The sequence below is a fragment of the Trachemys scripta genome, chromosome 5 (assembly GCF_013100865.1).
Source record: "Trachemys scripta elegans isolate TJP31775 chromosome 5, CAS_Tse_1.0, whole genome shotgun sequence".
Classification (NCBI taxonomy): domain Eukaryota; kingdom Metazoa; phylum Chordata; order Testudines; family Emydidae; genus Trachemys; species Trachemys scripta.
This window is the reverse complement of record NC_048302.1, coordinates 92,012,540-92,026,036: the sequence shown is the minus strand read 5'-3', so window position 1 is coordinate 92,026,036 and position 13,497 is coordinate 92,012,540. Positions and strand designations below refer to the sequence as shown.

Below are 13,497 nucleotides of genomic sequence, written 5' to 3'. Positions count from 1 at the left end.
ACAGAAAATCAGTGCCAAAAAAATATCAAAATGAAACATTTAAATCTTAAAGTGCTTTCTTCCCCCCCCCCCAAAAAAAACGAAGTTTCGTCAAAATGGACATGTTCCCACGGGAAATTTCCATCTTGACAAAATGGCATTTTCCAGTGAGAAAATGATGCATTGAAAAACTTTTGATTAGCTCTACTGCAGAAGTAAATGTGATCTGAAGCTGTGGTAAAGAAGCATACGACTTTCTAGCAACTACTTCTAGTCAACTCTTAGAATAGGTTTAATGAGCTGCTGAGATAAAGGTTCCTTTACATGGTGTGAATGTATCTAAGGCCTTGGCTACACTTGCAGCTGTACAGCGCTGTGAGGTAAACCTGTCTTCGTACAGCTGAGTAGGGAAAAGCGCTGGAGTCTGTCCACACTGACAGCTGCCAGTGCAGTGGTGTGGCCACACTTGTAACATTTGCAGCTGTGTTGGGAGCGGTGCATTATGGGCAGTTATCCCAGCATTCATGTGGCTGCAACATGCTTTTCAAAACAGGGGGTGGGGTGGATTGTGACAGGGAGTGTGGGGGGAGAGAGAGTGCTTTTTGGAGCATGTCAGCTCTCTATTTTGCAAGTTCCAAACTCCCAGCCCCCTACTCATTCGTTTCCGCACTCAAAGCAAGCTGCAAATTGTTTGGTTTTCTCTGCAGTACGAGCTTTGAAACCGGCACTTTCGCATTCCTGCAGCCGGTCACAACAAATGGAGAGGATTGGCCACTTGACAAGGTGATTAGTACAGCGCTGCAAGCGTTTACACTCACACCTGTGAGTCGTAGCCATTCTGCTGCAGCTGTTATTCCTCTTGGAGATGTGGAGTACCTGCAGCGGTGTACCCAGGGAGATACAGCGCTGCAAGTGCCCTGCCAGTGTGGACGGGGAGTGAGTTACAGCACTGTAACTTGCATGTGTAGCCAAGGCCTTAGGAAGAACAAAGAAGGAAATAGGAGCTCACAGAGGAGAACTCACTCTCTCTCTCTCTCTCACTCACACACATACCTCTAAAATTAAGGGACTGCTCAATGACTTCAATTGTGTTGTCTCATCGAATGTCAGTGAGATACTGAAATTAATTCCTTACATTTTAAGGCATTACAACCAATAAACCATGTCAATGTAAATAAAATCGTTTAATTTTAAATGTTTTTAGGAGAATGTCATGCTTACGAAAGTAAAAAGTGAAATATTAATGGCAGCAGCTTACAAAACAAGACATAAAGATGCAAGCAATGTTCAAACTTTCAGTTAGAGTTCTACCACTCATCCTGACCAGCCAACACTCTGCTTTTCCTGTTCTCTGGCCACAGGCTACCAATCATGCTAAACTGTTTGGTGGTTTGGAAGTGTGTACTAGGAGCTGGTATGTAGTCAAACACACTTTGACTTGAAACTAAACGACACTCCAGCATGAAAGCACTGTACCACTTAGCTTGAGATTATTAACTATTTAATCATAATGACTTGTTATAAAACCTTAACCTGCTGTTATTGATAGAGTGGACATTTATATATTAAATTACCTTAAGCAGAGGATTGTACAGAAGCCTATTAACACTGGATTTGATCAGTAAAAAATTGCTCTTCACTGGACCATGTGAATGTTTCTGCACATCAACAAATCCTCAGAAACACTAAGAAACTATTTACAATACACTTGTAGTGAGTATTTTTTTAAATCCACTAAGTAGTAGGGGAGCCCTATGCACTGCTATGGGCACTCTCAAGCCTGAATCACAACCTGCAAGATAAAATGCTTCTAGATCTGCTCATGCAGGATTAAAATCAACCCAGGCAAAAAGCTAGAATTAATTGGGTGTGTGCCGGGAAGTTAATGGGTTACTGAAAGGGACAGATTCCAGCCCCTAAAACTATGGACAGGCCACAAGATAATAGCATAGGGCTCCCGTGACTACTATTCCAGCCTATGGGCTGAAATGTAACCACAGGCCTCCCAATGCCCCCTGTGAAGAGGTTCCAGGCTACTGGAGCCCTGTAAGTGTTGATCCATTATCTCCTCCCCTGTGCCATCCTTGGCCTATCCTCAGTGGACAACTCTAGGGTAACTGCAGGAACAATGTGGAGCTTACATGGTGCAGAAAGCCTTGTATGGACCTTGGCAAATTTCACTATTAGAGAAATTTCTAACAGAAGAATTAGGAAATTAATTAGGGGTTAAGCTTTGTGCAGAGACTTCTATGTGTAAAGTGCAATTTAGGTGCTAAGCATTGTTAATACCATTATTATGAGAACAGTCCTTTGGGCACTGGGGTACATTAACTGTTTTAGGACTGTCCCCAGAGGTATGGCTAAAATCAACAGGTACAGCAAAAGCAGTTTGTGGAGGACTTGGTACTTTTTCTTTTTAGGTAACTTCTGGCTAGACAATAGAGGATTTAACATATGTTTGGGATTGGGAAGCCATCAACCAATGCAGTTCAAATAAAACCAAAAGAGCAATTGGCAAGAATAGCAGAAGGAAACCTGAATGGGGCCAAAATTTTGGTTTTAAATTGTGAAGTCATGGTAACTGAGTAGGACATTTTTTTAAAGTGAATGTTTAGTGGTCATGGAAGGTCCAAGATAGATAGCACTGGGCAATGCACCCGCCACAGCCTATTCAGACAGACAGACAGACAGACAGAGACACCACATAGGCATCATCTGTTCTCAAATACCAATGACTCTTCAGCTGCCCATGTGCCTGAACCCTGACCCTCTCCAGGAATAAGGAGATAGCTCAGTCTCTTTGCCTGTTCAACAGTTAGTCTCTCTGCTGAAACTGCCAACAAGGATGGTAACTGGTGCCAATTTCATGATGTAGACACCTGTCTACTGAGAACTGGACAAATATCACCAGCTAATTTTACATAAGTCACCGAACAGCAGACAGATGGTAATGACATCAGTCACTACCAGCCTGGGCCAGATTCAAATCAGCCAACTACAGGTAAACAGTCCCATATCCTGCTAATAATCTCCTGACTCATCCAATCTAACCAGCTGAGGAAGACTGGACAATTGCCTGGAAACCCAATCAGCTTCATGGCACAGTTCCCATTACTAGCCCACTGATGATTTTTAATAAGTACATTAGGCCATATGATGTAGCCTTGAAGCTATGCATGAATTTTTAATAAAGGCTAATAATTGTAAATATTTTTCTATCCTCTAGAAACACACTAAATTACCTTTCTGTTTTTCCAGTGTATCTTGCGGTTATTTTCTGGCTTACTGGATGTCATATCTAAATTAAAGGTCTGACCCCACAAGCCCTTCTTCACTCAAGTATTTCTTGCTCACAATAGGAGCTCTACAGATTTTCAAAAGTAGCCTTAAACCATTAACAAAATAATGTATTGGTCTCTCTGGACTGGTAGGGAGTGCAAACTCTCTGGAAGTGATGCTCAGATGCTGAGCAACTAGTGTGTGTCCTGAGGATGGGTGGAAGGACCTTTGTAACAACCCTTCTGGGTAATGCTTGGAGTGGAGCTGTTCAGCTCCACAAAGAATCCATGCACACTTTCACCAATGTGGGCTCTGTAGGGGAAACAGGCAAATCCTCCTGATCCTCAAAAGTTATTAATCAATTACAAACTGAGTAAAAATGTATATATCTATAATTCAAGTGCAGTACAACTGTGAAATTGACTGTGTAGAGTGGCATTATGGGATTATTTCCAGATCAAGCAGGCACAGTTTACAAATATAAACAAGGTAGAGGGGATTTTGGGGGTGGGGGTTCTCTAACTGCCAGCTTGTCAAACTCAGTCTAGATTCTGACATTCAAGCTGGTTGTTTCATTTTCAGACATTATCACTAGTAATAAAGACCGTGCAGACCAAATGATGCCGAGTGACACCTGTAAAGCCCCAATGCATTCAGATTATGTTCTCAGTGACATCTGTGTAAACCCATTATCTTCCGCTATCTTAAACAGGTGTAGCTCATTAAAATTAGTAAACAATTCTGTAGATTACGAACAAAAAGGAGTAGAATCCATTTTATTCCCTCTTAGCTGCATCAGCTCTGTCGGCTAGGTCAGGGCTAACAGGGAGGAAAAAAACCAATACGTACATAGTTTTGCTAATCATGTATGTAAACACAACACTGATACACACAGGAGTCGATCTGTTGAATAAAAAGAGGCTACTTTTGCATCATTACTTTTCAGACTAGAACCACACGTTAAATTAAGGGGTGGTGGAATTAATCACATCTATAATTTTTAACAAAATTTGTTTTTAAATCTAAGTGTATTTCATTAGTCCATGAAATATCAGTGATTTTTAAGGAAAAATATTAATCAGGTCCAAACTGGATCCCATGCTTATTTTACATGATAATTTCACATAAAGGTTAATTATACAGCTTCACCGCTAATTTTAAGAAAGGGACGTATAATACTTTTAATGATGTAACTCCCCTTAAAGCAATCCTCACTTTGAAATAGTAGCAGTCAATGTCTGTCTGTGGCATAGGTGTTGGCATAATCCCCTGGGTCAATAATCAATAGATTGAGACTGAATTACCAGTGTAGTCTGGTGACAGCTGAAAGCAAAACTAGCCCATTAAGGTTTAGTCAGAGTCAATTTGCAACAGCAGCTAAAGATTGCATATTATGTGATTAAACACAAGCTGGGCCTGTCTAGCCTGCCTAAACTTGGTTGTCATTTATATGAACCATGAAATTCCTACAAAGTCTAGCAGATCAAAAGTTTACTTTGTAAGAATATATGACTTCCCTCACCTGATCAGACCAGTGGTCCATCAAGTCCAGTATCCTGTCTCTGGCTTTCTCTAGTACCAGATGTTTCAGAGGAAGGTTCACAAAAAAAACAAACAACCACACCACTACCTGTAATGGACAATTAAGGAATAACTTGCCTACAGTTTCTTCCTAACTCCAATCAGTCAGTGGTTGGCTTATGCCCTGGTATATCCATTATATCCATTTTCATGTTTTATTTATATCTTCTGTCACTGAGCATATTCTCATTATCCTTATAAAGGTCTATTTTTCTGAGTCGTACTAAGCTCTCAGACTCAATGCTATCTGGTCGCAATGGCTTCCACAGGCTAGTTGTATATTGCATATAAAAAGAGTTCCTTTTATTCATTTTGAATTTGCTGCCTTTCAGCTTCATTGATTGTACCTTTGCTCCTGCATTATGAGACTGGGTAAACAGGAGGGCCCCATTTTCCTTCTCCATGCCATTCATTATTTTGTGTGTCTCAATCAGATCCCCATGGTTAAAAGAGTGTCTGAGTGCAGAGCTCAGCTGTGCCAATCCTATCTGGGTGCATAGTGCAGGTGGGGATTTAAGGTTTCCAGGAAACTTCTCTGCCCTTTGCATGTCCTCACTGAGATTGGGTATAATAGCAGTCCATTTCCCTGCCCTAAACTCATTAACTGCTCCAAACGAACAACTCCATCAGCACTAGCCTCCCCAAAGTGAATGGCAAAAGAGATCATGGCCCCAGTCCACCTCCTAAAGAGCCAGTGGATCTGGCCTAATGTGGGAAGGAAGCACATGCTGCAACCTCAAAGAGGGTGGGGTACGAGCTAGATTCCTCCATGTTCCAGGAATTATTGCCACTCCACGGGTTGACACCAGGACTTCCAGCTCTGCACTACCACTTGTGCTGGGATGAGTGCCTTCAAGACACAATCAGCTCCCTAGAGACATAATTCCTACTTGCCTACATCTGTGCACACAACTCCCATTAACTTACCGTAGGGGATATGCCAAAGATCGAGTGCTATACATGGGCCTTACCCGAAAGAAAGAGCCATTTGAGTTTATTTTCTCAATAGTGCGTGCTTTCAAACTCAGCAAATGTACAAAAATACAGACTTGTGCTGATCCTGTTCCCACTAAATGCAACAGCCAGAATTCTTCTTACTTCAGTAGGAAAAGGAGCAGGCTTACCATGTTTACCTGAGAAACCATGCAAGTTCTAAGGGACCATACAGTCCATTAAGAAAACAAACACACCAAAAATCATGTGTTATTCATATACACATATGAAAGTATAACCCTAATTGGGATAGCATTTGCACTGGTGTAAATCAGGAGTAACTCCATGGAGTTGCATTAAACCAGTATGCATGAGACCAGATTCAGGCACTATATATTTACTCAGGTAAATAATATACCTTTAAAAATCACTTTCAATTATATTACTTAATTTAGTACAAGATCTCCAGTGAAATGTGAGCAAGCTAAATTTTCAGAGAAAATTCAGGTGTTATAGTTGTTTATAGAAGATTTCTTTCTTCCTTTTCTATTATGATAAAATAAAGGAAACACACAAGCCGTGAATTCACATTGTGGCTAGAACTGGTGCTCCATCTGATTTTTGCTTCTGAAAATTGTGGCAGGGTTACCATTTTTGGTAACGCTTTTGCAATTTTGCAACAGATGAGGACTATATATGCAAAATCATAACTTTCTTTTGTAACTACATTGCAGGTATTTATTGTAAACTCCATGCTCTTCTGATCCAGTGCATTGTAATGTTGTTTTGATTTGGAAAGTAGGTGCATTGTAAATTGTAATGAGAATACTGAGTGCAGTGTAATGGAATACATATATTTCAGATAATGTAATTGACTTGAATTCTACTATAGTATACTTCCAAACCTCACAGAGCAATATTTTATTCATTAGTCTCTACATATTTTCCCACTCCTGAAACACCACCTGATTATCTTCAAAACAGCTGTACACTAGAAATCTTCCTGATTATACTTCACAGCTTTCTTCTACAAAATTGCCCTTTTAATTTTTGGAAAAATTAAAGCCAAACTATCGATTTTGTTTTATGTTGCTATTCATCAGGTTATTCCCCTGTCCCAAAATCTGTAAATTCACTGCTATTCTGAAAACACCCTTCTAAAATTTAGAAATCATTTCATAGATATCATGGCCTTTTTCATGAAAATGTCTATTTTTGTGTAGGAAAACTGCCAAACTCACAATGCACAGTAACCAGGCATATGTTTTTGGTTTTGTATTTGTTTTATTAAGTTAATTGATTGTTAATGAATGGCACCAACCTGACTTGCATGGGAGACCCAATTCTTCCATTTATCCACAGAACTGATACAGAATGGGTAATAGCTTCCCCACCCCCCAGTTTTACATGAGGTTCAATCCCATACACTTAGAAGTGGTCCCACAAGTAAGATGGTAGTTTGTCTCTATGCTCATTCAGCCTCTCTTCTGTTACTGCCAACAACTGTGCTAATTAATGCTAATTTTGAGAGTTTGGGTCCATATTAGGCTTGATCCAATTCCTATTAAAGTATTTTCCATTCAGTTTTATAGGAGCTGGAGATATCCCATTTTTAGGAAATCATCCCCCCAAAAAATCTTTCCCATTTTGCCTGTGCATGTAGAATTTTTCACAAATTGTTATTGTGGCAAAGCTGGCACATGCCAGAAAAATTCAAAAAGTATGGCTAGCTTCCTGAGTCTGATTCTAATCTCACTTACACTAGTGTAAATCAGAAATAACTCCATTGAGTTTGGGTGTATAAAACTAAAGTCATAATAATGCCAGGGAAATAAGTTCTTGGGCCTTGTTTGGAGCTGCAAGAGCTATGGATGGTAAATAAGCTTCAGCACTGAATATTATGCTGTTTGTCAGCATGTGACATAACTTTGACATTACTGAAACATACTGTACTTTTTCCCTGTGAATATTGCTGTCCTCTGTGACACTTGTTTACTATGCATTCATTGGTGAATGACCCACTTTTAAAATATGAATCACATTTACCATAAATATTTATCAGCAAAGACCAGAATACAAGGAAAAACATGATTGAGGAAGTAAATATTTTAATGATTAATCATCTGCTATTACTCTGAGTTCTGTCAAAGACTCAAACCTCAACATTTATATGCATTACTTTATGCTAAAAGCGACTCTTGCCAGTTCAGGTGAAGGTAACTTTTGCAACTAAAGACACCTTCTTAAAAAATTAAAGTGTATTTTTCATGTATTACTTATAAGATTTATAACATTAAAACCACTCACCTTTGAGTTTTAAAGTTAGCTACTAGAAGAAACAACAAGCAGTCGAGTCCCCATATTTTAAAATATTCACCAAAAATACATTTTTCAATCTGAACTCTGGGTTTTTCTTTCACCTGCAAAGCTTCAACTATTTATTTACATTTGTAGTTGGGAGGTGAGAAGGAGGATAGAATTCGCTTTTGCTTCCTGTTAGAATTTTTAAAAAACCCAATAACATGTTTTTAAATTATTCTGTATTTAGACAATAGGCTGCAAATATATAATCTCCATAAACTGTATATTGGGTTACAGATTCAGCATTCTCCACTCATTTTAGACATTCAAATACTTCACTTAAAGCATATTTTTACATGCTTAATAACAGTGTGTTCAAAAAAGAATGACGAAGTCTTGTTCCTAGCACATCCCTCTGAAAGAAACCTGCAGAAGAGTAATCTGTCTTTAGGAGAGTCAAACTGCAAAAGACCATCTGTGTAAATTATCCTCACCAGTGCTTTAACAAGATTAACTTTATTTACACCTAATGTCCTAAGCCTAGCTTATAGAAAGCCCACTCCATAAGGTAAAAAACATCTAAAATAAACAAACATTGATTTATGGTGCTGTGTGTGTTTCTCTTGTATGGTAGAGGCATGCATGAGTGAATATTATTTGGTATGGAGTGTTTAAGCTTGGTGTAGATGTATCAAGTGAATGAAGAAGGTATGTCAGGACAGGAGCAAAGTATTTCACAGAACAAGCCTATATAAAGCCCTCTTTCAAACCTGATGGGTAGTAGCCCCATGACTGTCTTTGTCAGCCTGCTGCATCACCAGAGATGCTGTGTCACTTTTCTTTTTCCCAAGCTTACATTTTAATACCCTCATTCCAGGAAAAAGTAAAAACTGGATTTACCTGGATCCTGATGGTTTTTGGTCCCTAGCTCCCAAATTGTACCATCAAAAGAGAGAACACACTGTCTAGCTTCTCATGTAGCACAAGAAAAAAAAAAAAAAAAACCCTGGCTCCCAGTACATCCTGGCACAATTGTGCCACAAAACCCCAGATTCAACCCATGGAGCCAGCTGTTCTAAAGAAAAGGCAAAAATTGAGGCATTTCAGTTAAAAATTGACAGGGTCCGATACCCAATTTGTATTTTTTTTCCAGTACTATTTGAGCAGATGCATCAGGGTCCAGATTTGTCAGTGAAATAGGAGTAGCTATGCTGGTTTCTATTTAGATTGTACATATAGGATCTTGGGGTCAAAAATTGCCAAAATCCAGCTATATTCAGGTGTCAGATATCTATTTTTGCACCCCCATTGTGCCAATATATGTTGGGCTCAAAATATTTTTAGAGCAGTAGGAGCAGCTAAACCCATTCTGTGTTAAGCAGTGGAACTTGGGAGATGGGGGCTAAAAATTAGCAGGATCCAGCAGTGTTCAGTTGACAGATCTGAATCTTTGCACGTTGTTATGCTAAAATTTTTGGCACACTCAGTATAGCTAAACTGGTTCTATGTAGTGGAATTTGGGCTATTGCTGCTTAAATTTGTCAGGACCCACATGCTGGACTTGGGCATCTATGACACTTCTGCTCCAGAGTCCCAGATTCTTTTGGTGCAGTAGGTGCTCGACTTGCTCTTTATTTTGATGGTACAATTTGGGAATCAAAAATCAACAGGGATTTGGCAGGATCCAAGTAGATCCAGCTTTTTTGCTCTCCTTGCTCCCACTGATTTAGCTTTTCCTCAGGCTCTGAGGGACAATATTTTTGGGCGGGAGGAGCAGGAGGGGTATTTTCACATTATCATTCGTTAATAACAATCAGGATCATTACTTTTGTTTGTTTTTTAAACGCACAAAGCCTACCTAGTTCTCCCCACAGACAGACACACAGGCAGACTGACAGACAGGAGGGACCGTGCACAGTAACCATACCCCCAAATCCAGGACGCAGCCTGTTGTCATAACCATCCAGGAGACTGTTCAGGATGCTTGTAAAATTCTCCGGCCATAATTTCTCCTCCTTTTTGATCTGTCCCGGGGGCTCGGTGACGCTGCAAGGGGAACAGACAAGCCATTATCATTGTAGATGCGAACGGGGGTGAGGGGGTAGGATCAGCCAGTGGTCAGGGTGGGTTGTCTTCACCACCACCACGTCCCCCTGCCCCGGGTCAGAAGCAAGGTCCAAAGCCAGCCGCGCCGGGAATCAATCAAAGGGCAGGTGGCGGCGATGCAAGGTGGCCTGGATCCGCTGGCTCGAGGGTACTCACCAGGTCGCCAGGCACAGGAAGTGCAGGAGGGTGATGGAGAGACCCGAGGACATCGCGATCACTAGCTCCTTGGCAGAAACCATCTTTGCATGCCATTCTTCAAGCCTGGCCGCGTCCCCCGTCACTCACTCAGTGCCTTGTCCAGAGGAGAGACCCCAGCCGCTGGCGGGGAGGGGGCAGCCCGCCCCGGAGCACCCGGGCAGGGACAGGCACAGGGAACAAGTGCGGGGGTGGGGGGACCTGTTTGCTCGCGCCGCTGGTTTCCCTGCCAAGCTACATCTCGTGGCTGCCGTGTCGCCGGGCGCTTTGCACATCCAGGCGGCTGGGCGAGGCTGCCCAAGCCTCTAACTCTCGAGGGGGCAACAGGCTCCCGCTCCCCACCTGCTCCTCCCTCCGCCCCTTCGTCCCGCCCCCTGTTAGTCCCTCGCAAGAGGGGGTTCGACTCGATCACATGGAGCCAGGCGCTGCGGTTCGTCTGTTTATTTGCCCGGCTCCATTGCAAGCGCCAGAGGAGAGGGAGGATCAAACGTGGCAACTACGAGGCAGAAACAGTGGGGGTCTCCTCCCTCCCTCTCTAGCCCCTTCACACCACGGCTCTGCGGGGAGGGGGGTGTTAAAGGGTTAAAGCCTCGCTCGCCTGCCAAGTGTTAATTTTATACTGGAGAGGGGAGGGGCACAGCCACTAATTGGCGAGAGAAAATGTCACTTTAGCAAGAAGCCCATTAATTACCAAGAATAGTCTGTTTGAGGACACCCCCCTTTTCCCAGCACTTCCACCCCAATCTGAAAACACATCCCCATTCCCTTTTGGGGCATTATTATACCTTGTTGCCTGCTGGTGACAAATACTTTCACTTCTTTGAAACACTGTCTCCCAGAATGACGCAGACTTGCTGTGAGACTTCCCCCTCTCTTCCCCTGGTGGCTCTCTCCCCAGCTGTCCTGGTGATGATCATGGTGATGAAGTCTTCATTTGTCTTGACTGTCTTTTCTCTCTTAGGAAGGGGTGGGGGAGAAACAAACCCACCAGCCACAAAGAAATGAAAGCCTGGCGCATGTATTTCCTGGGTGTGGGAGGTTTGAAAGAAGGAGACTTTTTCCCACGTAGATCGTGGTATAAAATAAGGGGGGAGGAAGAGAATTGTAGCTGCAGTGTTAAAAACAGTGCACACCCAAAATGGATGCAATAGAGCTAATTACCCTTGGATAGAAACCCGGAGATGCCACACAGAGAGAGCAAATAGCTTGCACATTCAAGGGCTGGTTGTTTTGTGGTTGGTTGGTTGGGGGTTTTTTCCCCCCATAATGATGACACCAGCTGTGATGACCCAAATAATTTCCATTATATTAAGTCCAAGGGATTATGCACCAGTTACAGAGAGATCCCTTCTGAAATGTTACTACTCAAACAGAGGTTGTTGGGTTACAAGGTGTCTCCCGCTCCCCCCTTCTTTTGTCTCAGTCACACTGAAAGTGTTTACTATGAACATCAACTTGTTCTTCTGATCCGGTGTACTGTAGAGTTGTTTGTATTTGGAAACTAGAGTGCATATAAATCTTAATGAGGATTCTGAATTTCATTGTGCTGGAGTATATAGAGCAGATATTATAATTGACTCAAATACTATTGTACTGCCAAGCCTGCCAGAGAAGGGCTTTATTCATTACTTGCTACAGATTCTACAACCATTGAAATGGCAACTGATTATCTTTAAAACTGCTCTCCACTCAAAATCTTCCTGACTTACTTCAGAATTTGCTCTAAGGAAGGTGCCCTTTCTTACTTCTTTGAAAAACAATTAAAGCTGTGCTTGAAATCTATTTAGCACATGCTGCTGTTTATCTTTCATAAGACTCCATCTAGGCAGGTCCTCTTTAGGTTGTGCATATTCTTAGTCTGCTTTCTGCCAGTTTCAAAGGGTGAAATGCAAGAAGCTTCCCTTCAGGGTTTTTTCTCTATATCATATTTTGTATGTTACTTAATTTAATTTACAATGTCTATTACATATTAATTATTATTACACATTATAAGAAACTGAAATCAGGGCCTCATTGTGCATGGGGCAGTACATACAAATAGTAAGAGACAGTTCCTGCCATGAAGAGCTCACACTCTAAATAGACAAGACAGATCAGAGAGTGGGAGAAAGGAAGTTTTATTATCCCCATTTTACAGATGAAAACAGAAAATTTGAGTGATTTGACCAGGGTCATACAGGATATTTGCATCAGCAACAGGAATTTAACTCAGATCTTCTGAGTTCCTCTCCAGGTCTTTAACCACAAGCTCATCCTTCCTCCTAAGGCACAGCAAAAATCTCTGTGTAAAGATGTAGTATTCAATGGGCCTAGGTTTGCCCTCACTCATAATTCCTACTAATTCACAGCACTTACACTTTACTCTGAGGTGTGATATTAACAAGAGCATTTTGTAGTATCACTTATTTTAACACACACTTCTTCAGCATCCTGTAACAGTGATGGGGAATCCCTTTTAGTGCAAATGCAAAACCACTCCAATGTTAAAAAAACAACGAGTCTGGTGGCACCTTAAAGACTAACAGATTTATTTGGGCATGAGCTTTCATGAGTAAAAACCTCACTTTTATCCGAAGAAGTGAGGTTTTTACTCACGAAAGCTTATGCCCAAATAAATCTGTTAGTCTTTAAGGTGCCACCAGACTCCTTGTTGTTTTTGGTAGATACAGACTAACACGGCTACCCCCTGATACTTCACTCCAATGTTGCTGACTTTAATTGGGTTCTGTGGTTCCTGCCAGCAGTGAAAATGTGGATGTTTAAGGAGGAGAACTGTGAGCTTTGTATACAAGCTCTGCTAAAGCCACAACTGCAGCTGGAACAAGACTTATGACAGAGGTCACTGCTAGGGATTGCCAATTTTTGCCCTCTCCCTCCCCTGCCCCAAAAGTTCTCAAACAATAAAGACTTGTGGACCTCCATTCCTAGTCTCCCCCCCCCCCCCCCCAGCTTCCAATGTTGTCTCTCCTTCATCCAAGTCTTTTCTTGTTACATTAACTTAAACCTTTAAGTTAATTTTTACAGGGAAGTTTTGCTGGCATTAAGCCTATTCCCAGGCCCTTTCACCTACCCCCTACCCTCTCCATTTGGGCAATTTGCTCCATGGAAGGAGCAAGGACAGCG

The 13,497-nt window shown here is 41.6% G+C and overlaps 1 protein-coding gene across 3 annotated transcripts in view; it reads right to left on the bottom strand.

Moving 5' to 3' along the window:
- The window catches only part of GABRA4 (gamma-aminobutyric acid type A receptor subunit alpha4), a 60,143-nt gene extending 48,906 nt beyond the window's left edge, over positions 1-11,237 (bottom strand). Inside the window, exons 1-2 of one of the 3 annotated variants that reach the window (XM_034772724.1) lie at positions 11,160-11,237; positions 9,932-10,119 (exon numbers count right to left, since the gene is read on the bottom strand). In XM_034772724.1, coding sequence (XP_034628615.1) covers positions 9,932-9,998 — 67 coding nt within the window. In that variant the 5' untranslated portion in view covers positions 9,999-10,119; positions 11,160-11,237. Of the gene's footprint in view, positions 1-9,931; positions 10,120-10,335; positions 10,631-11,159 lie in introns of those variants that run through there. The other 2 variants (XM_034772722.1, XM_034772723.1) reach the window with 2 other exon arrangements.
- Between the last annotated feature and the right edge of the window lie 2,260 nt (positions 11,238-13,497).